The 27,515-nt window shown below is 33.8% G+C and overlaps 1 protein-coding gene across 6 annotated transcripts in view; it reads right to left on the reverse strand.

The window, feature by feature from the left end:
* Positions 1 to 269: 269 nt before the first annotated feature.
* Positions 270 to 27,515, reverse strand: part of ATG5 (autophagy related 5) — a 126,113-nt gene continuing 98,867 nt past the window's right edge. For 5 of the 6 annotated variants that reach the window (XM_069487480.1, XM_069487479.1, XM_069487478.1 and 2 more), the window contains 2 exons: positions 17,922 to 18,039; positions 270 to 2,489 (listed from right to left, as the gene is read on the reverse strand). In XM_069487480.1, the coding sequence (XP_069343581.1) occupies positions 17,967 to 18,039 (73 nt within the window). In that variant the 3' untranslated portion in view covers positions 270 to 2,489; positions 17,922 to 17,966. The remainder of the gene's footprint in view (positions 2,490 to 17,921; positions 18,040 to 27,515) is intronic. The other variant, XM_069487477.1, reaches the window with a different exon arrangement.

The raw sequence follows: 27,515 nt of genomic DNA on the forward strand, positions 1-27,515 counted from the left end.
CCTTCCTAGTTTATAATGCCAATAATTTAAAAACATATTTTTATTTTTCTAGGAGGTCACTATTTACCAAGGATAAGTTAAATGACAATATTGAGATTTGTGGCCCTCTCCAGTTATCTTTCATATGCTCTTCTTTACCCCTCATCCTTTTTATTTCTCTGAGAAAGTTTTAAAACAGGTTTAAGATGAAGGAAATTTTAATGATTCCACCAATAGGTAACTTACATAAATTTCATTCCCAATTTTCAGAAATAAAGACAGACACAGCATTTATTTAACTTTTTAATAAAGCATTAAATTTAAATATTCAAATAAAAAGAAACAAAAATAGATATCTAAGCCAGCACTAATGTCTGGTTTTATTCTTCTTCTGGTGTACTGTAGGTTTGACTTACCTGGTATTAGAGTAATAAAATTATGATGCTGGTGTAATAATGAATAAGCAAAAATGGGCAATGGCTTGATTGAATTTACTTTCAAGCCTGGAAGTAAATATCAGTAGCTCACTTGAGCCCACTGCAAAGACCTTGCTCTGGTCTCGTCTGTGGAAAACTACCCTGGTTTACCATCCTTACCGCCCTTTCTGCATCACAGTTCAGCACTCCCTGGCATTCTGATCCTTTTGCTCACTGAAGCTCACTTCAGTCTGTCAAAACATCGAGGGGGAAAATCCCCAAACCGAACAGATGAATAAACACTTTTAATGTGAACAATCATATTCAGACCAACCTCTTTTGCAAAAATACAAGTCAGTGGATTTTTTCATCCTTACGTAACTCAAATATTGCTATTTTTTTCCTGCCTTTACTAAGATGGCACTTTTCATTTTATTTACATTGGCCAATTATTTTCTACTTGCTTCTCTTTTTCTGTGATTGGTGCCCTATGTTATTTCATCTTGATTGAGCCTTATAATTTCCATTCCAGAATATTTGATCTTTGACCAACTTCGTCTCATTCTGTGAACAAATTTACCATTATTCAGTGAAAATCACAACAGGAAAAAGAAAAGGAAGCAATGAGTACTAGGAGGATCTCACTTCAACATTGGTATAATTTTTTTAAGAAAAACATTCATTTTTATTATGTAATCTAAAACCATTATCATATGATACTGTAAGTCTCTTAGCATACTCAAATGGGTCAACATTCAATATGGACAACAAGCTAGCTCACAAGAAGCCAACTGTAATGCACAAATATGTTCAACTGGTAAAATCCCAGCAGCTTGGTAATAAAGTGCAGCAAACCTTCCTTATATTGAGTAAGAACTCCAGTAACCTCTGGACAATTTTTGGTTAAATTTAGGAAAAGCTACTGCAGTTGGAAGAAAATAGGTAATATTCAGACTTCCAAGACTGGCTGCCAGGGGACCACAGTGAAAAATTAGACCTGGAACCAGTGAAAAACACTAGCTTAGAAAGGAATGGCATTTTCCAAAAATGCAAAATTATCTTATACGGGTGCTTAGCATATTATGATTTGACAGGTTTACGATGATGAACAGCAAAGATAAACAGTTATATTATTTATACCTTTAGTGTGTAAAGAACACAGATTTTAAAGTCGGCAGCGAGATATTCTATGGCAGCTCCTGAGACATGTAATCCTATATCCACCCCATGCCAATGACCACCAATCAAAATGGTAGCACACAGAGTAAAAAGTGACATACTGTATGTGAGGCAGGATGTACTTGAAAAGTGACAAAACTATATGTTATTAAATGACAAAACATATTTAGAGGCTTTATTTAAAAATCTCTCACTGTTCATTATCAAAGTTACAAGATTGTTTGCATACCAATAGACAGACTGTAAACATAGGAAATTTTCATTAAGGAAAGATGGGTTTACTGTAATTCGATCGTTTACAAAAAAATTACTGCAAGTTATTGATAACAGAATTTCTCTTTTACTTTCTTAAGTCTAATTCTCTTGAAAATTAAACCAATGTTTCCACTCTCTCAAGCTAAAGTTCAACCATGGTCACCTTAGGAAATACCTCTGTTTATTTGTTAATCAGAAATACAAACCAAGTGGCACATCTTCTTAGGCCAAAGGTTTCGGCTTCGTTATATTTTACAAGAAAACAGAAGACTTGCAGTGGTCCTGTAAAGTCTTTCATGTCACGGCTGAGGTTTACTGACGGCAGTGGAGGAAAGCAGTGGTGATGCAAAGTAAGACCAACTCAATTGCCTTATCTGACATGGAATCTTGTTCCTGTTTGGCTTGCAGCAGGCGCAATGTTTCTGGTCAGGTTGCCTCCACCAAACCTGATTGAAGCAGAAGGGTGACATGCTCTGGTAAACCCCGTTTAAGGGCGATTCCGTTCAGGCAAATAGTTGATCCTTCAATCTGTTGGTTGCGGGATGATACTAATATGAAGAAAATTATCCGGGTAGCTCAGATGTTCACTCAGCCACTGCAGAGGCGTTTCCAACATTGGCTCAATTCCATGAATCATCACTTGATTCTTTTTTTCCCCATCTATTCCAAGATAGAAATCCAACAATAGTCATTAAGAGTCAAACAGTTGAAGAAAAAATAATCTGTTGCCTTTTGAGAATCCTTAGTGAATTAAATGGATTTTAAACCTGTTTTCTCCCCTGAACAGGAAATGTGGACATGGAGAAAGTTCAAATGTTGCAATATGTATCATCCAAAACAGAAACCTGAGGGTTACAATGAATTCTGATAAAAATTCTGTTGCTATATGTGAAAGTATTCATTCTTTCTTAATTACTGTGCTCACCTAAGATTGACGTTAATGAAACTATGGTGGCGAAAACAGCCCACTGTACCCAATGACCAAAATTTATTTTAGTTGTACATTAAAAACTGTACTATACAGTTATTAAAAATGACAAATACATGAAATAGGTCCATACATATTTTAAAAATGTAAAATACAAACGTGACTAGAAATCATCAAGAATCAGATCAGTATTTGAGAAGATGTGTAATAAAACAAATGGGAGCTTTGGTTCATTTTTAGTAAAGTGTTCAAGTATATATCAAAAAGTTTTAAGATACTATTAGAATATTAGTTAAAGTTTTATATCAGAAGGAACTAAGAATCTGACTCAGGGATTCCTGTTTTAGGGTCATGAAACCTGATTGATATTTATTAATGACTATTTGCTAATTAACAGGGTGCTGCAATTCAAACTTCCTTTAAATTCAAATTTTATTCTAAATTAAATTTAAGCTTAATTTTGTGTTTTTCATGATTTTGGTGTGATGTATCAATAACCTTGGTTGTTACAGGAAAACAAAGAAAGCAAAACCAAACTCTAATGAAAAAGAAGAAAAACAGAACTATCTATTTGTGATACTCCTTTAGCACAATTCTTGGTTTGTCTCCTTTATGGTCTCTTCAAAATACAATGTCTAAACCTCTCAGCTTCCTGGAGACAGAAGACAACAAGGAAACAGGAAATTCATGGCACTCTATGAAGGGGAAATATCCTACTTTTTCTTTTCTGCTCTGTTCAAAATGACTTTCAAATCCCTAGGTTCCAATGTCTGGGCAAAATGGGCTGATGATGTATGGTGATAATGACTTGGCTGGCACCTGAAACAAGAGACCCTTTTAAAGAAATACTTAGACTTCCTGTTAGAAGCAGCAGAGTCCTGGGAGATGACAGTGAACAAAAGACACAAAAACACTACAGTTGATAAAAGAATGCCAAAAATAAAAACCTGACAAATATACTACTAATTCTAAAGATAACCAAGTAAAATGTCCCAAACAAATGTCTGAACCACTGTGTCATGGTTTAAACCAATTTTGGAAAATGATATGACTTTGTAATAGGTTAATACTATTAACCTAAAAAATGCTTTCATTGGTTTGACTTTTCTGTCAATCTTTTTTGCATCTGTATATACTTTTTTACACAGTTGTGATCACAGTGTTAATACAATAATTGGTTTTCATAATAATGGTACCAATCACCTATAAATAGAAGATTAAGCTATATAAAGAATACTGTATAAAGCATGGTATTAGTACTTTGGGAAGATTTTTTTAAATGTTAGCATTCAAAAGGATAAACCCTCAGCTATCTGGAATGATTCACTCTTTGTAAGTTCTAGATTGCCAAGGTTTTACTGTATTCAATCTTTCTTAGAATATTTGAAAACATTTCCGGTATAGTTCTCTTCATATTCTTATTATATATTTCTTTGAAATATTTTAATATTCTCAGAATCTTCCTCCTACTTAGCACTGAGTCAAAAAATGAAAGAGTAGTGGTGTAAGAGTAAAAGTTCCTTATCGTAAGGTTTTTCCTTAAGCCAGAATCACCTTTATATACCATGAAATAGCAGAAGAAACAAGTCACGGCTCAATATACAAAATACTGAGCCCCAAACAATGTTTAAACATGGAAGCAATTAGCTCAAACATTTATGTCAAGGAAAAAAAGAAAAGGGAGCAAATATAATATGGCACACAATCCAAAGACCTACCCTGCTACAACAAAAGGACAGTTGTGAGTTTATGAGTTGTATAACAGAAGCTGGAGAACGTAAGCACTATTCAAACACTTTGTGAATAAACCTAATAAATCACCACCAGACCCCTGAATAGGCAGGCAGCACTGATACTCTGGTTTAGAAGCTGGGACCACTTTTAATCTACAACATAAAGGTATTACTAACTAAATTTAGATAACTAAAGAAGAGAATGTAGGGCTGTCATATCTCTCAATAGAACAGTTTGAGGTTTTAAACATATTATTTTGTCACTGCCTACACATTTGTCCAATATATACACTACCTTTTCTTTCTTTCTTTTTTTTTTTTTTTTGCTTTCTGACTTCCACCAACAACACAATTTTAGCCAGAGGGATTCTCAGAATGGGGCAGTAGTTCCTTTGGAAATATAAATTAAAGTTTCTGTCTTATTCATCACCATGTCCCCAGTGCCTAGCCTAGCACCTGCCATATAACAATTAGTCAATACATATTTTCATAGCTTGGATAATTTTGTTGCTGGTAGAACATAGTGCCAAAATTACTGTCTTGAGAAGAGTTTCTGATAGCTTTACTATGTAGAAGAGCTCTACAAAAGACTGCTTTGGTTATTAAAAAACGAAACGTAAAAAATGTTTACAGATAAGCCAAGTATATACGCTATTACCTTAATTCATGCTACCATAAATAATAACAAAAGATGACTGGACATTTGGGCAATATGAAGGCTAAAAAAAGAGAACAGTAAAAAATTAGATGTATCTTTTTTTCTAACAGTAGAAAGGAAACACTTGATGATATTGCTAAAGTAAACCATGTTTTTGGTAAATATGTCTTTGTGTTTCAAAATGGGAATCAGGAACTCAATATTTGGAATGAGAATTATGTCACTACAAAGCAAATGACTCAGGAGAAAAATGTTACTACATATTTCTCCCACTCAGGTTTTTTAAAAACTTAGTTTGAAGCTTTAAATTAGGCAAACAATTGAGATAGTAATCACCTGAACTAATTCTCTATGAACTTCTTTCATACAGCGCATTTTTTTGGGATAACTGATTTTTTTTTTTTTTTTTTTAAGAGAATCTTGCTCTATCACTTAGGTTGGGGTACAGTGGTACAATCATAGCTCATTGTAACCTTGAACTCCTGGGCTCAAGTGATTCTCCCACCTCTGCCTCATGAGTAGCCAGGACCACAGGCTCACACCAACATGCCTGGATAATAATTTTTACTTTTGTAGAGACGGGGTCTTGCTGTGTTTCTCAGGCTTGTCTTGAACTCCTAGGCTCAAGTGATCCTCCCACTTTGGCCTCCTGAGGTGCTCAGATTACAGACATGACCCACAGTGCTAGGCCATAACTTTGATTTTGATACAATTTCAAACTTGTAGTATATAAAGATATTCTTTTATATAACCAGAGTATAAATATCAAAATTTTTAAAATTAATATTGACACAATACTATTATGTAGTCCATATTCAAATTTATCAACTATCCCAATAATATATTTTTATCCCATCTAGGATCCAGTCCAGGTTTGTCTTGGTCCGTATGCACTGCTGTAACAGAATATCTGAGACTGGGTAATTTATAAAGAACAAAAATTTATTTCTCATAATTCTGGGTTGGGAAGTCCAAGGTCTAGGTGCTGGCACCTGGCATGGACCTTCTTGCTGCATTCTCATATGGCAGAAAGTGGTAGGGCAAGAAAGAGCGAACTCACTCCTGCAAGCCCTTTTTATACCGGCATTAACCCACCTAAATAAATCCCAAAAGGCCCCACACCTCCCAACACTGTTGCACTGAGAATTCAGCTTCTAACACATTCAGACCATAGCAAGGATTCACACATTGAATATAATTTTCATGTCTCTCTACTGTCTTTTAATCTGCAACAGTTTGTAGCCCTTCTTTGCAACTCTTAACCTTGACAATTTTAAAGAGTGCATCTCATTATTTTGTAGAATGTCCACACAGCACTTTTTAAAACTAGCATCTACTTTAAAATGAACATTTTTATAAGTGTGTTACATTTTAAGAAAAATATATTCAGATAGACTTTGCTTATATGAGTAGAATGGTGGGAATTACACTGAGAAGCAAAAAAAGAAGAAAAAAAGAAAAATCACATTAGCCACTAGTCATTGATTAATGAAAGTCACAAAGTCAAAACAATAAGTTCTTATGTATATATAAAAAAAATGATGTCTATGTACAGGTTTGTAAGCAATGAATGTATAATAACAATATACAATAATATAAAAAAGACATAAAGGAGAGAGGACCAACCATGCACTGATAGTTAACAAAATACTACTAAAAGACAGATTGCAAGGCAACTGGAACTCCAATGCTAGTAATGAAGGACTCTGGGCAGGTCTCATAACTCTTTAAGGCTGTTTCTTTATATATAAAAAGAAGGTGTCTATATAGATTCATGGTTTGCAAATCTGGCTAACCATCAGAATCATGTGGGAAATTAAAAAAATACATAAGCTTTCTGAATCAATCTTTGTGGTAACGTCTGTTTTTAAATTTTCCCTAGACCAAACCTGACAATTATACTGTAGAATTTTTCTTCAAACACAATTTTATGCAGAAAGCCAATATATAACACAGGTAAAGACAGGGTAGTTTTGGTTGATGTAGGATTGAGACTGTCTCCCAAGTCCCAGATTTACAACCAATGGTAGCTTCTGATTTAAGTCTGTCTGTCACAGTTTGTAAACCTCTGGTCTAGAGTATAGGATCACTAGCATGTCTTCTATTTCTACTATCTGAATCTTTTATGCCCAAGCAGCAAAATATTTCTTTCAGAGTTCAAATCATCATAATTCACTAGTTTTGATTCTTATTCAAATCACTTAAACGTCTTAGTCTCCATTTCCTCATTTTATAGTGGGGACAAAGAATTCTGATCTCCAGGGCTGCATGGAGGATTAAATGGGATATCCAAGCAAAGCACCCAGCAGAGACCAGCACAAGGCTTAGACATAGTAGGTATTCAATGAAGTGAGTGACTTTCTTCTCCACCTCTCCCTCTTGCTCTCTCTCTAAAAATAAATAAGTAAATACAGGTGTCAAAAATATTAAAGTGAGGACAGAAGACCAGTTTAAAAAAGGTCATGGTTTAGTAACAAAAAGTAAAGAACAACTCTTCCTATACATAAAGTATGAAAATAAGTTAATTCTTTTAGTACTAGATGTACCAAAAGATATATAAAAACCATGGATTCAATTATGTGATTGGCATGCAAAGGGCTGTAAGAATTTGGCCTCGTGTTAATATACTCTGCATTACTCAGTCCCATTTTTATGCAGTGTAGCATATGACTTTAATGAATGTATTTAAAAAAAAAAGACAAAAACCCAGACTAAATAATTATGCAAATTAAATGACATTTAAAAAAATTCCTGGAGGCTGGGTGCACTGGCTCATGCCTATAATCCCAGCACTTTGGGAGGCCGAAGCAGGATTGCTTGAGCCCAGGAGTCTGGGAAACAGAGCAAGAACTCATCTCTACAAAAAATTTAAGAAATAGCTGGGCACAGTGGCACGCGCCTGTAGTCCTAGCTACTCAGGAGGCTGTGGAAGGACGACTGCTTGAGTCCAGGAGTTTGAGGCTGCAGCAAGCTATGATTGTGCTACTGCATGCAGCCTGGGTGACAGAGTGAGACCTTGTCTTAAAAAAAAAAAAAAAAAAAAAATCCTTAAGTAAACCCTTTGGATTAATTTAATAGTGCTCCCAACATATATAGTCAGCATAGCACATCATCTATAAGTCAAATGGGCGCTAACGTACTAGAGTTATATTGTGTAACAGACCTTAGGTAAGGTTATTTTTTAAAAAAGATAAAAACATTCAGGTAGGAAAAAAATCCCCTTTCAAAATCTTTATGTTATACATTTAGAATATATCATTATTTGAGAACTCTCAGTATGTGTGAATCTGCCTTTTAAATTTCTATTATTAATGGCTACTAATAACCTTCCCCATCCCAACCTGGATTTTAGTCCTTATTTCTAAGCCAATTTCAAAAAGGAATAGGACCTAAATGTCTTTAAAAACTTATTACTTGAGATTCTAGTGAGATGCTTTAGTGTCCTTCTTACTATTAATAAATATACTAAATATGGGAAGACTCTTAATTTAAAGGAGGCTAATGAAATGGATGATATATATTCAAAGGACATCCATACTTGCTTCAGTAAGAAAATTTCAGTTTAATTAAGTAAATTTTTAAAAGTTCATACTTATAAATAAATATGGAATAATACAAATCTAAGGTCAAGTGACATAACCATTGTGTTTGGCTTTGTGGCTTCATAATTTTATTTTATAATTCAGCAGAAAACTACTTGATTTGTTTTTGGGGGATGTGTGACATTTCAGCTAAAACTTCTGAAAAATACTTAACACTTCTTAAAAAGTTTTAAACAGATAGATGAGCTTTTTGATTACAACTAGTCTGAACAATTTTGTTCTGTGTGACAAATTCTTTAACCTCTGATATGTTCATTAGTAAAACGCCAACTAATTGAATCCATCGACATGAAAAACCACAGGCTGAAATCTGAAGTGCATACATCATGCTGAAGGATTTTGACTCAGCCATGGCGGTAATAGTCAGCGAGGTCAGGTCAAAGAGGGTTAAACCAAGCCAGGATATAGCCAAAGGAATACATCAAACGCTGATTTTAAAAGGGGAATTAATCTTAGACAGAAATGCTTCCTGGGGAATGAGATCTCAATCTTAAGAGCACACTACATGATGTAGCAGTAAAAATGAACATATACAAGCTTACAGGGCTTTTATCCTATGATCACAAACAGAAGGAGAGTGCTGTTTATCAGAGAAATACAAACCCATTTAAAAATACTTATATTAACTTCTTCCGGATCTATACTCGCTTAGCAGTACAGGTCTTAATGAACATATAATATCTCGGTTAATATATACCACATCTCTTTGCATGTACAAATTTTTCATTTTCCACATTTTTAATTATTTCCACCTCAAATGTTTCCAGAGCCTTGCCTCTGAACATTTTAAACAATTTCAAAACACATTCACATTAATTTTTTCATTGACTTTTGCTTATAATCTTTATATTTTAGTGAGGAAGACATAATCCAAAATGTAAGTTACAAAAAATTCCATATAACTAGCTATAATTATAAAAAGAAAATTGTATTAAGTGATTGATTGCAAGACCATCTTAATAAACTGATTAAAAGCTTCTTGACATAACATAAAAATCTGGTAAAAGTTAGAAATTCAACCTTGTTCAAATTTTGAAAACATAGTTTCAAATGTTTTTGATCTGCTTTCATAAAATGGCCCAGTAATTCCAGGTGAGTGTAATAGGGTCCATTAATATTTGTCAAGTATGAATTATAGAATAGTTCAAACTTAATTGTTTTATTAATACTTAAAATATAGACAATAATTATATTGTGTGTGTATATATATAAAGTAAGACTGAAGTCCCACAGAATTTGTTTTAATAAAGAGATGACTTGCTTTCTGTTTGTAAATATTATTATTTTGGTAAAAGAATTTTATTTTCTTGTGCTAAGGATGAAATATTATTAATAGCTGTGCTAGTGTATGTATACTACTTTTGGGAAAGTCAGCTTAATTCACTTAATTTCTTGAGATTAGGGTAGAGAACAATAATTAAAGAAAGGAAATCAGATGCATCTTCTGTCAAGTCCAGTAATTTCATCATTTCTAGTAATAAAAAATGAAAATAATCAACACTATTTCTTTGATATTAGAAAAGACATAGATCGATGGACTTAGGCATAAAGAGATTCTGTATCACCAAGATTATTCACCATTGCCCATGTGTTGTGACAAAGTACAGAGGTGGAGGGAGAATGAAGCAATCAGGGCAAAGAATTCAGCTCATTTAAACTTAGAGTTTGATTGTACAACGATAAATTTACAAAAACAAAATATATTGTACTTTAGCAAGTTTAAACTGAGCCTAACAGTTTATTTAAATATACGTACAGCAGATCTTTGCTCATAAGGGCTACATTTGAAGAACTTTTGGAATTTCCTCCGTAAATGACATTATATCATTTCTTCCATAAAATACGTATCCAATGAGGAACAGAGAACAATGAAGAGCAGAGAGTGTTAAGAATGAAAAGAGAAGCTCCCACTACAGCCAAGTGACCCCACCCTACCTGTCAGGCTCCCGGTATCCCAGCAAAGTTATAAATGTACCTTCCAGGGTTACTTGTGAAGAGATCAAACACCAAATAAAGTGCAATCTGCTGTTTATAGTTTTCCTCAATGAAAAACTTTCACTAGCAGCAACCACCTATTGCAGTCTGCTTTTGGACCTCTTGCCTTAAAGAGCTTTAATACATTTTAACAAGTATAGGATGCTAATCAAGCTGGCTGCAGAAGATGCAGTGACTATGGAGATGCCTTAGTTAAAATAAGCTTATTTCTTCCTTACTTCTGGCATTTCTAATCATGTCCAGAGGCTTAATTCTAAATTTCTAAATTCTTAATTTCTAAAAATGTAAATATGGCATGGAACTCTTATCATAATTTGTAGCATTTTATCTTTATAAGCAGCTATAATATTGTTCTCCATTTAAAGCATCATATACTTATAACTTCTGTGTATATGTCGAACATCAACAAATACTTGTCTTTGGATAGTGCGATTATCAACAACCAATTAAAAGAAAAAATAAAACTGCTTCTTTATTATTTTACTTTGTAAATTTCTTATAAGTATAGTTCTTTAATTTGTGAAAAATATTAACAAACCTATAAGAAACAAAAAAAGATAGTCTAATTGTAAAGCTTTGGAAAAACACAAAAGACTATAAAGGCTCACTTCAAAACACTTTTGGTTCATTTAAACTCTACACCCATCCTGTGAGGTGGTAGCAAGAAAACATCCTTTTTTTATGAAGCAATATAATTTTTAAGTTAGACTATCTAAATGGGGTATTCTAATTTCCCAGCCTCATTTGTTAAAATTATCTTTGAATGTACTAGCCAAACAATAAATCAATCTCTCAGCCACTTACTCAGTGCCTTTTTAACACTTTTGATCTCTCTGAAAAATTCATGTGCATGTATGGGGGAAAGGTAGAAAAACATAACTACTTCCTCAGCAAATAGAGTAGGGACATTTTAGACCACATATTACCCAGTAACAACCAGCCCTTGGATAGGTGGTTAGGGATTCTACAGTGTGCATGTAGCATATGTGACCTGAACCCTTTTATTCAACAGTCTAATTTCTGTTCATCTTTTATTTAAGACTTAGCTTAGTCTCCACTCTTTCCTTCAGGATGCATAAGATAGCAAGTCTAGGTGCTTCTTAATATTCTTTGCATGTTCTATTCCTATACAAAGCAAACTGTATACCTTTCTGTCCCCTCCTACTGGATTAAATATGTCTTAAGAGCAGACTATGTCTTACATATTTCCGTCTCCCCAGTGCCAAAAGATAGTATAATTCAAAGAAAATGACTGATAAATGATGAAATACATAACATCAAGTGGAAATCAAAAGTTAAATGCTGTAGTTGGGAAGGGTAACAGGAGTAAATAAATTCTCAGGAAGCAGGACAGAAATGGAAATGGGAAAAGGCAAGTGGCTATGGGGTTGTATTTGTTGGTGGGAGAGATACAGAGAACCTTTACTGATTTGCAATGGAATGTGAGCCTTTCCTTACAAATGTGCTTTATTTGTACAATATCAAATATGAATTCAGGATAAAGAATAGCCCAATTCTTACAGAGGACTAATCAATAGAATCTACAAGAGTGGGAAATAAAGTGATTGGGCAAAGCTTATAGGTAGGTGTTTTTTTATTATCCAAAGTAAAAAATACTTCACTTCAGGTCTGACACAGAAGCTTAGATCTCTGAGTCATCTTAACTACAGCTGAAACCACAAAAACAATTTACCTGAGCTCACCTTTGGTCATTTCCTGTTACCTTTAACTTGACTAACTCCCCTAGCCACTTACTAAAAAAAAAAAAAAAAAAAAAAAGAAAGAAAGAAACATACAAAACAGCTCATCATTAGTTACTCCAAGAGAATAATGACCTAAAGCACGTCTTCATAAATATTAGTACATTCTACTTTCATATGATGAAACAAGACAAAATTCCTCTGTGCCTGAATCACTTACTGTAGGTAGTAGACAATGGTGCCACACAGCTTTTATGAAGTACTTTCTCTTTTTATCATGTGATGACAGCAAGTTCTTATCCATGTACACCCAATCTTAAAGTCTTTCGCTTTCACCTTAAGTTGAGAGCAGGTGTGTCAAAATGCTTCACATTTGACAATACTACAGGTGTACTGAACCAGACAGTAAACAGTTTTTTACTGAAACAGTGACTTGATGTTTTGGGTACTCAATACGGATGTTAAAATGACAGTTATTTTCCAATATGAGGTGACAAAAGGATGAGGCGAAGATAAAGGTTTTTCTAAAGAAAAGATATAGGGGCACAATGGCTCACATCTGTAATCCCAGCAATCTGGGAGACCAACCAGCCTGGGCAACACAGTGAGACTTTATTTCTACAAAAATTTTAAAAATTAGCTAGGCATGGCGTTGTACACCTGTAGTCCCAGCTACTCGGTAGGCTGAGGTACGAGGATTGCTTAAGCCCAGGAGTTTGAGGTTGCAGTGAGCTGTGATCATGCCACTACACTCCAACCTGCGTGACAGAGTTAGACCCACTCTCTAACAACAACAGCAACAATAACAACAAAACAACAAAAACAAAAACAAAAGATATTGATGTCAGAGAGAAACAGATGTGGCCTCTTCTTGGTATGAAAGGTACCATCAAAAGTACCTCAAAAGAATAGGTAGTGTTTATGTCATGTCAATGAAGTATGTGTCCTCCAATCAATATAAGCATTTAACAGGTGGGAGGGGAGAAGTTTGTCACACAAAGGTACTCACCCGTAACATCTGAAATCACCTAAGAGGCAGGTTTGTGGATTAAAATTGTATGGTCACCTTACTGACTCCCCTCTTCAAAAAAATAAAAGGGAAGTCACACTGTGTATTCCCCAGGAAAGCCTGTACAGGTAGGGCACACTAGAAATTTAGGAGAACAAAGAGTCTTTCAAAGAATAAACAGCCTCACAAATTGTGTGCCATTCTTATGCAGAGCCGTGATAATGATAATCTTGTACATGTTGTTGTGACCTGGGTGTAGGAATGGCAAAAGTGAGCACAAAAGTGTACTCTATTAGAGGGTGTCAGTTCAAAGTCTGTGACTCCTTTTCATTTACATGCCTATAATGTTCACAGTCACCATTTTAATAACTTCAACAAGAAGAGAGGCCGGAATTATATATAGGAACACTAAAATAACAAAGTGAACAAAATAAAAACAGTAGAAGCTCAGGTTCCTACGATCATACCAGGAAATACTATCTGAGACAACAGCATGTAGGTGATTAGATACTAAACACAAGCCATAGAATAAAGAGTTAGATAAAGGCAAGCATTTGAGAATGTTATTTTAAACTAAACTAAAAGGTAAAAAAAAAAAAAAAAGAAAGAAAGAAAGAAAATGAAACAAATGGTAGCACAGTAAAGTGGAAAAACCAATGGACCAGGAGGTGGAGATCTGAGTTCTACACCTAGTTCTGTAATTAAGTAGTTAAGAGACCTTTGGTAAATCATCTAAAAATTAAGAGACTGAACTAAATTAACTTGAAGGTTCTACAGTTATACAATTCTATAAGATGTGAATCAAGAGAGATCTGGTACTAGCAAATGTGAATCAATCTGTGTATGTGACAATTATGCTGTTGGTTAGGGGACAGATCATTACAGAATATTTTTCTTCCAAGTTTTTGAGTTTCATTGTGATGTTCTCAATAATTAAGGATCTTATGAAGAAGTAAATTTAAAATGACATATTTTTGAAAGTAGATTGTCAAAAAAAATCCAGGAAAGTGTAATAAAGTTGAATATTAAACTTTAGTTTAAATTTCAATTACTCTTAACTGATAAAAGCATTTGCTATAGTTTGGATGCTGGTCCCCCCTCCTGTTGAAATTAGATCCCCAATGGCAGAGGTGGGGCATAATGGAAGTATTTGGTCATGGGGGCTCCTGAATAGATTAATACACTTGGATGTGGGGAGGGAGTGGTTTCTTGCTCTATTAATTTCCATGACAGCTGGTTGTTAAAGGAGTCTCTCCCCACCTCTTGTGTCCTCTCTTGCCATGTGACCTCTGTACACAGGCTCCCCTTTGCCTTCTACCATGAGTGGAAGCAGCCTGAGGCTTTCACCAGGGGCCCAATTTTCCAGCCATCAGGATCATGAGCCAAATAAACCTTTTTTCTTTATTAAATTACCAAGCCTCAGGTGTTCCTTTATAGCTACACAAATGTATTAAGACATTATTTTTTTCAGTGTTCAAAATACTATTAAAAGTACTCAAAAAGAGAGAAAAATCAAGTACAGATAAATGAATAATTGAAAACCAATGCTGCCATGGACAGGTATAAGACTTATGGATCTCATCTCTACCAGCAATAAACATTATTAGCCTCTGAATTACCCTTCAAGTGAAAAAATTTGTCTATATTACAAAATCCTCAAAAAAAGAAACATTAAATAGATTAGAAACAAACATCCTTACAACATGGAGAAAGTGATCTATAGTGGTAAGATTATTCCCCAAAGTTACTGGGAATTTCCCAGTCAAAATTTCTGTAACTTGAGTTCAAAAATAAATGTTTACTTAATCATCTCTAAAGATACACAGGAAAATGGCAACACTGGTTGTCTCTAGAGAGGGGAACTGGGTTAGAGTTTGATGGACAGGAGTTGGGAGAGAGACTTTTTACTGAGTTCCTTTACATACACATTTCCACTCCTAGGAATCCAGCCAAGAAAAATAAAAACATATGTACACACAAAGACCCACATGCAAATGTTCGTAGCAGTACTGTTCATAAAAATGAAAAGCTGGAAACAATCCAAATGCCCATCGATTGGTAAATGGAAAAATAAAACATGATATATCCACTTAATGGAACATTATTCACCAATAAAAAGGAACAAACTACTGATACTTGCTACAAAATAAATGAAACTCAAAACCATCATACTAAGTGAAAAACACCAGTTGCAAAAGACAACATATTGTATGATTTCATTTATATGACATATCCAGAAAAGAAATTATAGACAGAAAGCAAACCAGTGGTTGTTTATGGCTGGCAGCAGGATCAGAGATTAACTTCAAATAAATACAAGTGAACATTCTGAGGTGATGGAAATGCTCTAAAACTAGATTGTGGTGATAGTTGCACAACTCTATATATTTACTAAATATCACTGAATTGTCAAAAAAATTATTTAACTGAAACTCTTACAGAAAACTAAAATTACACAGCAGTAAAGATGAATTAGGATTCTAAGAGAGTATTATAACCAATTTAATGTTAATTACTCCATGATTTAATGATCATAAGTAACATCTTTTAGGGTGATGATACAAAGAAAGAATTCAGTAATTGGAATGTTCAGCAAACATTTCCCCTAACACTGGAGACATGAGGATATGTGTAAGACATCATCAGAAACCTTGACTATATAGTCTAGTAAAGTTCAGTGAAGATAAACAATATAGTAAGACTTTATAGAAATGTATTGCAACCTCAAACAAATAAACAAAATCCTGTTTGATTTTAATAATTTTGGGTAGTGGTCAATGGTCTGTTCCTTCAATCCCTTCTGGATTAGTTCTGATGGCATTTTAGATGTCCCTCTTCTTCCTTCCTATTGAACCTTTGTTCATTTTAAAAGTGCTACATACACAGAGGAATGCCAATCAGTATAGGCAAGCATACTTGACTGAAGAAAATCATTATATCCACAGACCAAATGACATGTATTTTGAGTTCCATATTCTTTGTTGAGAGTCATTCAAGTTGGAGTATCAACATTAACCCCAAACCCACTGTTTCTAATTCTACTTTTTAGATAAACCATTTCCTTAGACTTGACATGCTTTTTTAACTGGGTGGTATAATCACAAGTCATGCAAATAATCCTGCAATCCTCCAATTTAGAATATATTCATAAGAAAAACAGCATTATATATTAGAGTATTACCTTCATATTTATTAATGCCTTACTTATTTCCATCGAGGATTTAAAGTAGTTAAGTTATAAAATTTTCCTGTATATAATAAATACAAGTCTATGCAATATACTAATGAATACAGTAATATGCTACAGTAACATGCCAGTAATCAGTAATAGGGCTGGGAATCAAGTCATTCAGTAATAGTGCAAAGATTAGGTGAAAGCAGCAGCAGGATCTTTTACACACACACACACGCACGTGCACACACACACACAGAGCCATCCCTCAGTATCTGTGGGGGATTGCTTCCAGGAACCCTGTGTATACCAATATCTATGGATGTTCAATCTTCTAATATAAAATGGTACAGTATTTGCACATAACCTACACACATTCTCTTGTATACTTTAAATCATCTCTACATTACTTATGATATGTAATACAATGTAAATGCTATGTAAATAGTTGTCATCTGTATTGGTTAGGGACTAATGACAAGAAAAAAAAAAAAGTCTGTATATTTTCAGTACAGATGCAACCATCCATTTTCCCCCATATTTTTGATCTGCTATTGGTTGAAACCATATCTGGGGAACCCACGGATACAGAAGGCTAACTGTATATACACACGCATGTTTGTCAAAAATGGTAACTGTAAGAGTTATGAGATTTTGAGCGCTTTTTTTTTTCACTGTGTTCTGCACTTTCTTAGTGTTCCTAATGTTGCAATGAAGAAAAACAGAATTCAGCAATTTTTATACTTTTCCTTTGCCTACAGGAAAATAACTTTAACCTAAGTTACAAAATGAGGACCATCAAATAGGTCAAGTTCTTGAACAGACTTATACAACGTCAAAGCATAAAAGAAAAATGTTGAGTAAAAAAGAACCAAGCAGAAAAAAGTAGAAAGTTCAAATAAAATACCTATTATTCAGTGTTTTCAACTTTGAAATATCAAAGATAAGAAAATCTTTTTACCATCTCTGACTTCTTTATAATTAAGAAACAAAATGAAAGATTAAAAATAATATTTACCAGAATAAATTTACAAATTAAAGATCCAGAGCACCAGAGATGTGTTAAGGAGGTAATTCAAAAACTGTATTTTATTTTGTCAAAGAGAGTCAATTCCTTATTTTGGAATAGTTTATAAATATTAAGTGTTTCTGTTTCAAAATTTTCCCTTTAAGATAATGAAAATATCTTCCTGAAATAACCTGTGTTATTTATAAATGCAGAATGCTTACTTTACCTTAGTAACAAAGGGTTTAGAACAGGAAAATAAAAGTTTTAATGTTGCTGATTATATTACCTTCAGGAGCAATAGCAGAAGGACAAACTTCTTTGAGGAGATCTCCTAGTGTATGCAATTGTCCATCTGCAGCCACAGGACGAAACAACTTCTGAATGAAAGGTCGTTCAGTTGTTGTCTATTTGAAAAATGAAAAAATGATTCAGGCAATTAAGTCATTGCTAATTACAAATTAATAAATCATAAATTTTATGTTGTCATTAGGTGATTTCTGATATGGCGTAATCAGAAGTACATAACATCATACATATACTATCACTGTGAAAAATGTTTAACATGATAAATTCAGGTAAATCTAATCTTTAGGAAACAATCAGACAAATCCAGAATGTGGGAAATTCTAAAGACAACTGGCTGGGATTCTTCAAAAAAATCAAAGGCATTGAAAAATAAACAAATAAACCCTGGCTGAATACTGGATTGGAGAAGCAAATAAAAATTTAGATATAAAAGACAATTTGGGGACAACTGGGAAATATGGAATGGACATTTGATAATATTATTGAGTTAATGTCAAATTTCTTAGGTATGATAATTGTTAAAAGGACAATCCTTATTTTTAAGAAATTTATGCTCAAGTATTTAGGGATGAAGTGCCAATTTGTATGAAACTTACCTTCAAATGGTTAAAAAAAAAAGTATGCGCATGTGTGTGTGTAGAGAATAAATGTAGAAAAATGTTAACTACTAGTGAATCTAGGTAGTGGGTATATGATCTTAGTTTTATTATTTTAACTTTTCTTTTTATGTTTCTTTTTGAGACAGAGTCTCACTCTGTCGCCCCAGGCAGAGTGCAATGGCATCATCATAGCTCACTGCAACCTCCGACTCCTAGGCTCAAGTGATTCTCCTGCCTCAGCCTTATTTTAACTTTTCTATAGGTTGGAAATTTCCAAAATAGTAGACACAGCCATTTCTTCTGACAAAAATTGTTACTAGCACTACTGTTATAATTGATTGCTAATAATTCCATTGTTTTACCCACTCTCAATATTGTTTCATTTTCCTAAACTACCTCAAAGATGATAAAGGCTTTTTCATGACACAGAGAAAAGAGGCTCTGGAATCAGCCAGTGTCTATGAAGATCACTATTGTTTATGTGCTCTATGATCTTACACTCGGTTTCCTTTATCTGTTAATTTAGGACATTCCATCTCTCTTAAGTTCATTGTGGAAATACATGAGGAACTGTGTCAAGTACAAAGTAAATAAATAAATATTAAAGAGAATAAAAGCATTTTTTCCTCCTCTCTCCCTCTTAACTGTTATTGCAAGACGTTGTTTTAATTTTAAGCTTCCTGAAATGAAAAAAATCACAAAAACTTATAAGAATGTCTTATATTTTATAGGAAGATGATTCCAAACAGCCAAAGACAAATTTTGTTTTTAAATCACAGAGGTATACCTCAACATCTTTTACATGACTGCTATAGATTTGATATAAAGTGCTGACATAAACTAAAATATAAAAAAAAAATTAATGTGTAAGTAAGCTTGTGAGCTACCTCTATACTGTGTATTCAGTGGATACATAATAATTTTAAAAATGGTACTCCAATAATAAACTTGAGTGCTTATGGCAATTATGAAAATAAACTGTAGAAAATAACTAAAATCTTGGATAATTAATATACATTGAATATAATTCAATTCACTTCACTAATTGAACTCTTTAAGGGATTTTTTTTTTTTTTAAAAACATGATCAATATCCTTCAATTTAAGAATCTTACACTTTTTCACACAAGTTGAAACCAAGAACAGTATCATGCACAGTCAAGTGATTAAATATGTAGAGATATTAATAAGGGTTAGGGAAGTTCAGAGGAAGAAAGAAATGAATACAGGACTGTAGTAATAATTTAAAATAGCCACCACCCACTTAGAGCTTTCTATCTTCCAGGCCATGAAGAGGCTTTTAAAACTTTTTAGCGAAGGAAGTGACGTTGATGAAAGAGGCTTTTTTCTGAAGGCTAATGGAAAGCAGTGCTGTGTGTGATGACTTGGTTAAGAGGTACAATCAGGATGACTGGTGAGAGAATGAGAGAATAAAGCAAGCCTATGTGATGACAACTGGGACTGGGATAGTAGAAAAGGAGAGGGAAGACTATATCCCCAATTTAAAGAAAAAAGTCAAAATGTACCTCCCATAGTCTGACCTGAAAATGACAAAGTCAAAGAAATCTTTTCAAGTTGGAGATCTCGTTTATACCTTAATTAGCGAAAGAACTCTGAGGTGGCTTAGCAATAATTACCTGAAAACAGTATGTTAAGCAGGAAAGGCCAGCTAGTCTCAGTTACATATTAAACAATAGAAATTTTCCTCTAGCCCCACTAATTGGAAAAATGCCTTGTTATTTCTCTTTTTTCCACTTTCTCCCAAATCTGAACAGGTATTATAAAGGTAGAATCTTCAACAAACTTTTATACTGTGGTATTTGCTTAGTGGGGAGAACCCCCCCCAGTATTATTAACTAAATTAACTTTATAGTAACTAAATTCTGTAGAATGGTAACCAAGAAAACCCTCAGCAAAGTGCTGTGTCTCATATAATGAAACTCTTATTTTAAGACAAAGACCCAAAATACCCCAACCAAAAATCTAATGAACATTTCCTGTTTAATATTTATTATAGAGTGCCTTTAAAAACTCAACATTCTTTTCTTAAAAATTTAGTATGCTAGCAAATAGCAATTAAGTACCTGAGTAAGTCAAGAAGGATTATAGAAAATACTCAATTTGGGGAGTTACTGCTATGGTTTGAATGTTTGCATCCCTCCAAAATTCATATTAAAACCTAATCCCAATCATGATATGTTATTAAGAGATGGGGCATTTGGGAGGTAATCAGGGCATGAGCACAGAGCCCTCATGAATGGGATCAGTGCCCTTAAAAAAGAAGCCCCAGAGAGCTTGTCAGCCTTTTTCTGCTTGAGCCATGTAAGGATGCAGCAATAGGCGCCACCTTTGAAGCAGAGAGCAGCCCTCACCAGACACCCAATCTGCTAGAGCCTTGACCTTTGACTTCCCAGCCTCCAGAACTGTGAGAAATAAATTTCTGTAGTTTATAGATTACCCAGCCTGAAGTATTTTGTTATAGCAGCCTGAATGGACTAAGACAATTACCCTGAAAAACAAAAGCCCTCAACAGGCAGATCATGCATTCAAGTATCCTCCAGAAATTCTTGAGGGTAACAAAAATAGAGGATAGATTCCTGCAAATTTTTCAACAGATTTCATTAACCCTATGCTGGAGTTCTGCAGAGAAGACTAAATTATACTAAAAAATATTATAAAAGTTCCAGAAATATGAATTCTGTAAACTCTGACTTAGCATACATGAAATTAGACAACACTAACAGTATCTGTGGCAATCTGAATCCATAGCAATCTAAATTTTTAGCTTGACAGACAAGAATGCCATTACAACGGGAATACAGTAAAATACCTGACCTATTTGTAAATATAGATATGTAAATATAAATATGCAAACTATTTCAGTAACTTCCAAGAAACAGTATTACTCTCTCATGAAAAATAACATGACTTGGTAAAGTCATCTTTGAAATTGTCCTTGTTACTTTTACAAGTACATAAGCTAGTCATTTCTTAAGTACACCAAATGGAATGCAAAACTGATGTGTTACTGCTGCTCCCCAGCCCTCCTCTACTCATATACCTTCACCAATACAATAACTTTTTCCTATGTGGAAAAGTTATGTTATTGATTTACCCCGGAGATATATTGAACAAAAGCGAAGAACCAAATTTGTAAAAAAAATTTTAAGCTAAATTTGTGAAATTTTAGTGAATTTTACATTGTTTCTTTTTCTTTTTTTGAGACAGTCTCACTCTGTTGCCCAGGGCAGAGTGCCGTGGCATCAGCCTAGCTCACAGCAACCTCAAACTCCTGGGGGCAAGCAATCCTACTGCCTCAGCCTCCTGAGTAGCTGGGACTACAGGCATGCACCACCATGCCCGGCTAATTTTTTCTATATATATTTTTAGTTGTCCGGCTAATTTCTTTCTATATTTTTTTAGTAGAGACGGGGTCTTACTCTTGCTCCTCAGGCTGGTCTCAAACTCCTGAGCTCAAAGGATCCTCTCGCCTTGGCCTCCCAGAGTGATAGGATTACAGGTGTGAGCTACATATTTTCTTCAACAGTTAAAGAGTAAAACTTAAATTCTTATAAATGCTGTGTGTTATAGTATATTGTAAATTGCTGCCTAATCATATTTAAAATTTATATTCAAGAAATGAAATGCAAAGAAAAAGTCATTTCAATTACAACAAAATAGGTTAACCGGTATTAACATTAATGTTGATAAAAGAAAAAATGGTAGCTTTCTCTAAGAAGCTGAGAAAGTCCAGACAATGTATGGACTTTAAGAGTAGCAGGCACAACCATATCGAAACCAAAATCAGGTTTGAGTCTTAAGAGTTACATAAGGTACATATTGCAACACAAAATGCGAGGCAGTTGTTAAAAATAACTGGCTTCAAGTTGTGGTTTTATCATTTATCATGAGACCATGGGCACAATTATCTAACTTCCGTGAACCTCAGTTTCCTCAACTGTTAAATAGGAATAACAACATACATATGTACACACAAATATGCATATGTGTAAACAGAGTTTTTGATATAATAAAATGCACAGCACAATCCTGGCACATAGTAATTTGTAACTTAAAACACATACTATCACCAGGACCACCACAGTTTTAACACAGTCATGCACATTTTTAACTTAGTATTATCCAAATTTAGTAGACTCAAGGTTTTATTTCCTTTTAGTTTCAATTCATTTTCTCTAAGTTCACTTGTTTGTATGCTACTTACTAATAAAAACTCCAGAATCATGAAATTCAGAAGCTTATGATTGAATGTTTAAACGGCAAGGAAAAAAAGGAAAAGTCACTTTAGGACTACATTCAAAACTAGTCTAGAACTTAACACCAAAGGCATGATTATAAAACGCAACACTGAAAAACTAAACTTCATCAAAATAAAAAAACTTTAGCTTTGGAAAAGATCCTGTGAAAAGAATGAAAACATAAGCCACAGACAGGGAGAAAATATTTGCAAACCACGTTTCCAACAAAGGTCTTCTGTCTTTATATGAGACCCAAAATTCAACAGTAAAAAAAAAACAAAAAACAAAAAACAACAAAAAAAACCCCAAAAACCAAAAAAAGCAAAGAATCTGATTAAAAAATGGGCAGAAAAACACAAACAGATATTTTATCAAAGAGGATATACAGATGACAATCACATGAAAAGATGTTCAATATATCATTAGCCATTAAAAAAATGCAAATTAAAATCATCATGTGATATCATTACATACCTCTAAAATGTCTAAAATCAAAATTAGTGGTAACATCAAATGCTGGTGAGCATGTGGAGAAACTAGGTCACCCATATATTGCTGGTACAAAAGAAAAATGGTACAGTCCCTCAGGAAAAGAGTATGGCTTTTTCTTACAAAATTAAACATGCTACTACCATATATCTTAGCAATTGTACTCTTGAGCATTTCCAGAGAAACGAGAACTTATGTTCTCAAAAAAATTTGTACACAAATGTTGATAGCTGCTTTATACATAAAAGTCAAAAACTGGAAGCAATCCCAGGGTTACCAGCTGAAATGGATGAATGCTTAAACTAACTGTGTGGCACATCCACCCCATGGAATACTACTCAGCAAAAAAGGGGAACAAACTATTGGTACATGCAACAACCTGGATGGATTTTAAGAGAAAAACGTCAATCTTGAAAGGCCACACACTATATGATTCCACTGACAGAATATTAGTCAAATGACAAAATTTTAGAAACGGAGAACAAATTAGTGGTTGTCAGAGGTTAGGGAGGAGAGAGAATGACGCAGGTGGCCACGACTATAAAAGGGTAGTACGAGAGATCCTTGTATTGGAACTGGTCTATATTTTGCATTTACATATTTGACAAAGATGCACAGAATTAAGCACGTACGTACACACACACACACACACACACACACACAGAGTATGTAAAACCAAGGAAATCTGGGTAAGGTTTTTGGATTAGATCAATGGTAATTTCCTGGTTGTGAGACTGTACTATAGTATGTGAGATGTTAGCAATGGGAGAAACTGGGTGAATGATAGGTAGATCTCTCTGTATTATTTCTTACAACTGCATATAAATCTACAATTATCTCAAAATGAAAAAGTTTTTTTTAAAAAAGACAACCCTACAAAACTAGTCTAGAGCTTTGCTAATCAAAATGTGCTCTGAGGACCTGCAGCATCCTGGATATCACCTGGATCTTATTAAAAATGCAGATTCTCAGGCCACACCTGGGACTTTCTGAATCAGAATATCTGCATTTCAACAAGATGTCCAAGTGATTCATATTTTAAGTTTGAGAAGCACTGATTTACGGCACTGACTTTCGACCTTTTTTCTATTCCAACACATCTGAAGGCCATAAAAAATTCCCATCACAAACAGTTGATCTTTGAGCTTCAAGCCAGTGACAATTGAAAAAACCTTGGGCAGTGATTCTCAACTAAGAATGAGTGAAGAAAAGCGGGGACTGAAGACTCAGGTAGGAGGAAAAGCCCCTTAGGTGATTCTGATGAAATGCTTCCTCCACCCTGGCCGAAAAGATCAGCACACAATTAAAGCTCAAAATAAAAGGAATGTGTATAGTATCTGAGGTCTTTAAAAGACAGAAAATAAGTAATTATTACTATTTTAAAATCTTATAAGAAAGAAATGTATCAGAATTAAAATCACCAAATAAATGTAGTCTAAGTAGCTACTAATAATAGGAGTTACGGTGAGAAACCACTCTAGAATCTTCTACACTTGACATCTCATAGTCATGAACTTAATATGTTCAAAACTGACCCTTCATATTTCAAATAATGGGACAATGATAAGAACATGATACTTAAAGTCAGTCAGAAGACATAAGTTCTAGCCCTGGATTTGGCACTTGATTGGATAGATTCAGTTTAGGGTTCAAATCCCGGCTCTGTCGGTTAGTAGTTATGTGACCCTATGCAAGTACTTAAACCTCCTTGTGCCTTAGTTGTTTCATCTGTAAAATGAGGATGCTAACAGTATGTACCTCAAAGGTTTTTTGTCACGATTATGCTGTTAACTCATGTAAAACATTTATAACAATGCCTAGGCACACAGTAAAAGCTCAATATATGCTGTAATTGTTTTTATTAAACGTGACTTGACACTCAATAGAACTTTATTGAATAATATGTATTTTGTATAGAGTCATAAAACAAGGATGATCATAACAACATATACTAATTTTATAGTCTACTCTGTTACTATGTTTGCACTAGTGTTAATTTTGTTGTTTTGGTCATATACACTCTATTAACATATAATATGAATTAAAAATGTTAGTTTGTTAAAAATGTTAATTTATAGCCAAAAGGGTATATATCTGACTCACTGACTATGGAGGAAAGGATCATAAAGAGAAGAATACCATTAGAGTAAAAGGAGATTTTATTCACTAAAACAGTGATAAAAAGTTATGAAAGAGAAAAACAAAAAACCAAAAGGAGTGAAACTTAACAGATGCCCAGTAGATGCATGATTCACTGGGCTGTAAAACTTGAAATGCCTTAATTAAAAAGTAGACAGGGATGGGGGTGTTGGGAGGTCTCCTACTGACACAGCAGGCAGAATCTAATGATGAGAGGGGCCCAGTTTATTAAAACAGAGCTTGGACAGAATTACTCTAGTAATAGTACCCAGGTTCAGGATCTCCCGATGACCTGGATCACTGTAAACTGAATCCGTAATATCATCTGCTCCAGTGAGCCTCAGATGGACATTCTAGTCTCCTTGGTTGAGCTGAAGAAAGAAATATTATATAGATAGTTCATACATGCTGCATTTTTCAAGGTGTAGCAACAAGTTTTGATATCATCAGCTACTTTGTGTGTGTGTATGCTTTAAGCCCTTTGAAATAGGATGGTGATTTACTACATTTATTGTAAAATTTATTTGATTTACAAGGCTTACTTAAGTAAATCAGAGGATTTTACCTATTAGATTTGCAGGTGTTAAAATAAAATCAGTTATATTAAACTATAACTGGAATTAGCAATGTCTAGTGATTATGTTAAAATTAAATCTGGAAAAGGGATGAATTTAGAAATATCAAGAAGTATCAAAAATTGCTCTTTATACAAAAATTAATATATTAAAAAGTAGCATAAATTAAACTGAAAGGCATTATAGAAATATCAAGAAGTATCAAAAATTGCTTTTTATACAAAAATTAATATATTAAAAAGCATAAATTGAACTGAAAGGCATTTAAAAAAACTAGGTTTTATAATTAACAACTCTAATAAAACACAAATAACCATAAGTATTTATGTACAAAAGCTACCTCCAAATTAAAAACCCCATTTATCAATTACTAGGGCCATCAAATCAGTATATTTTCACTTGACACACACTTTTAAAATAATGAACCAAATTTACTATTTTTGAAAAAGCTAAAGAATAAGTAGTGAAGCTTCATTACTGAAATGGTGACAAGGATAAATACCGATAAAAGTTTTCTTATAGATCCTTAGGGGGGAAAAAAAAACCCACAATGTAATACAGTACATTACTTTAGAGAATCATGTAATTGCTGAAATTCCACTACTGGACATTACAATGATATAAAGATAGATAAACTACAATGAAGAATACTGTTTTTATTCTCTGCCTATATTTAAGAAAAGCTTTGAGATTGCTTCTAACAAAAGCATAGGTATAACAACAACAAAAAACCTAATATACAAGCAGCTTGGATGGACTTATTCTAACAGTAGTTAGGTCCAGGATCTCTGACTAATGACCAGAAGGCAGGGATAAATTATGCCAGAAATGTTCATTCTTAAAGATTTAATATGCATTTACTAGGGTATCACTGTGCTAGGTGATAAAAAGATGAATAACACACATTAAAAAATAACTGATACAGTGTTAAAGTGATAACAGAAATATGTAGAAAGCACTATGAGAGAAAATTACAAAGCCTGAACCAAAATTTAACTCTGTACTTCTTGGCAGGTAGAGCAAAAACAAAACAACAAAAAAAGTCATAACCAGTTACATAATTTCATTTTCCAGGAGTTGAAGATATACCAGTAGGTACAAAGTAAAATACGCTAATTGTGGTTGGATGTAAATATTAAAGCCATAGGGAGTTTCAAAAGATGAAAACAAAGGAGGGACTATAACTTGAAATAGATAATATTTTTTAAAATAGAAAAAGAGATATGTCTATTTCAGTATTCAGAGGGCAGCTGGAATATAATAGCATTTGTGTGAAATTAGTGGATAAGAAAAGTGAGCTACAGGCCACAGAGTATAGGGCTTGGAATGTCAAATGCAGTGAAATTATTAATAACAAAGGCTTGGCTGGAATCCCAACTCCCAGAACAACTTACTGTGTATCTAGGGCAAATTATATCAACCTTTGAGAGTTTGTTTCTGAATCTGAAAAATGGCAGAATTTATATCTTTGAATGATTGCTGTGATAATTAAATGAGATGAAATATATAAAACG

This window comes from Eulemur rufifrons, chromosome 15 (genome assembly GCF_041146395.1).
Source record: "Eulemur rufifrons isolate Redbay chromosome 15, OSU_ERuf_1, whole genome shotgun sequence".
In the NCBI taxonomy this organism is placed as follows: domain Eukaryota; kingdom Metazoa; phylum Chordata; class Mammalia; order Primates; family Lemuridae; genus Eulemur; species Eulemur rufifrons.